Below are 977 nucleotides of genomic sequence, written 5' to 3'. Positions count from 1 at the left end.
TTTCTCCATGTTGGTCAGGCTGGTCTCAAACTCCCGACCTCAGGTGATCTGCCTTCCTCAGCCTTCCAAAGTGCTGGGATTACAGGCATGAGCCACTGCACCTGGCCGTTGTCTGTTTTTTATTTGGGTTTTTTTGTCCTTTTGTTATTGAGTTGTGAGACCAAGAGGTTTTTTAATATTTGCATGTATTTGTATTGCCACCAAGTAAAACGTGTTAGAAATAATTTAATGGCAAATCTTATTTTTCTACAGGTACTGAAGATTTACGCCCCCCCAAAAAAATTGTCAATGAGAAATAAAGCTAACTGTGATATCAAAAAGCAGAGTGCCTGCTCTACTGGCCATCATGCGTAAAGGGGTGTTGAAGGACCCAGAGATTGCCGATCTATTCTACAAAGATGATCCTGAGGAACTTTTTATTGGTTTGCATGAAATTGGACATGGAAGTTTTGGAGCAGTTTATTTTGTAAGTACTTAAAAGAGTTGTTTAGATAGATCAGATTAAGAAAGGTTGGACTCTAGGCCTGGCATGGTGACTCACACCTGTAATCCTAGCACTTTGCAAGGCCAAGGTGGGAGGATCGCTTGAGGTCAGGAGTTCAAGACCAGCCTAGGCAACATAGCAAGACCTTGTCTCTACAAAAAGCTAAAATAAAATAAAGTTTGAACTCAACATGTTCTCTACACATAGCTATTGCTCGTAAAATAAGCTTGGTTTCAGTGATTTTTCTATAAATTAAATGATATCTACAGTAGAAGCAAATAGTCATTGCTGAAAAGCCAGTTCCAGAATCCTAGGCTTTATTCAATTCAGTGGTATTTATATGAACTGACTCACCTATTAAAGTAGTATAAGAAAGTTAAGAGTTTTGGTCAGGTGCGGTGGCTCATGCCTGTAATCCCAGCACTTTGGAAGACCGAGGCGGGCAGATCATGAGGTCAGGAGATCGAGACCATCCTGGCTAACACAGTGAAAC

At 40.6% G+C, this 977-nt stretch overlaps 1 protein-coding gene across 1 annotated transcript in view; it reads left to right on the top strand.

Annotated features, from left to right (window-relative positions):
* Positions 1 to 248: 248 nt before the first annotated feature.
* TAOK3 (TAO kinase 3) overlaps positions 249 to 977 on the top strand; it is a 110,667-nt gene continuing 109,938 nt past the window's right edge. The window contains exon 1 of the mRNA XM_011964546.1: positions 249 to 466. Coding sequence (XP_011819936.1) covers positions 347 to 466 — 120 coding nt within the window. The 5' untranslated portion in view covers positions 249 to 346. The remainder of the gene's footprint in view (positions 467 to 977) is intronic.

Source organism: Mandrillus leucophaeus, unplaced genomic scaffold (genome assembly GCF_000951045.1).
Source record: "Mandrillus leucophaeus isolate KB7577 unplaced genomic scaffold, Mleu.le_1.0 Scaffold7, whole genome shotgun sequence".
NCBI lineage: Eukaryota > Metazoa > Chordata > Mammalia > Primates > Cercopithecidae > Mandrillus > Mandrillus leucophaeus.
This window is presented reverse-complemented; position numbering and strand designations above follow the sequence as displayed.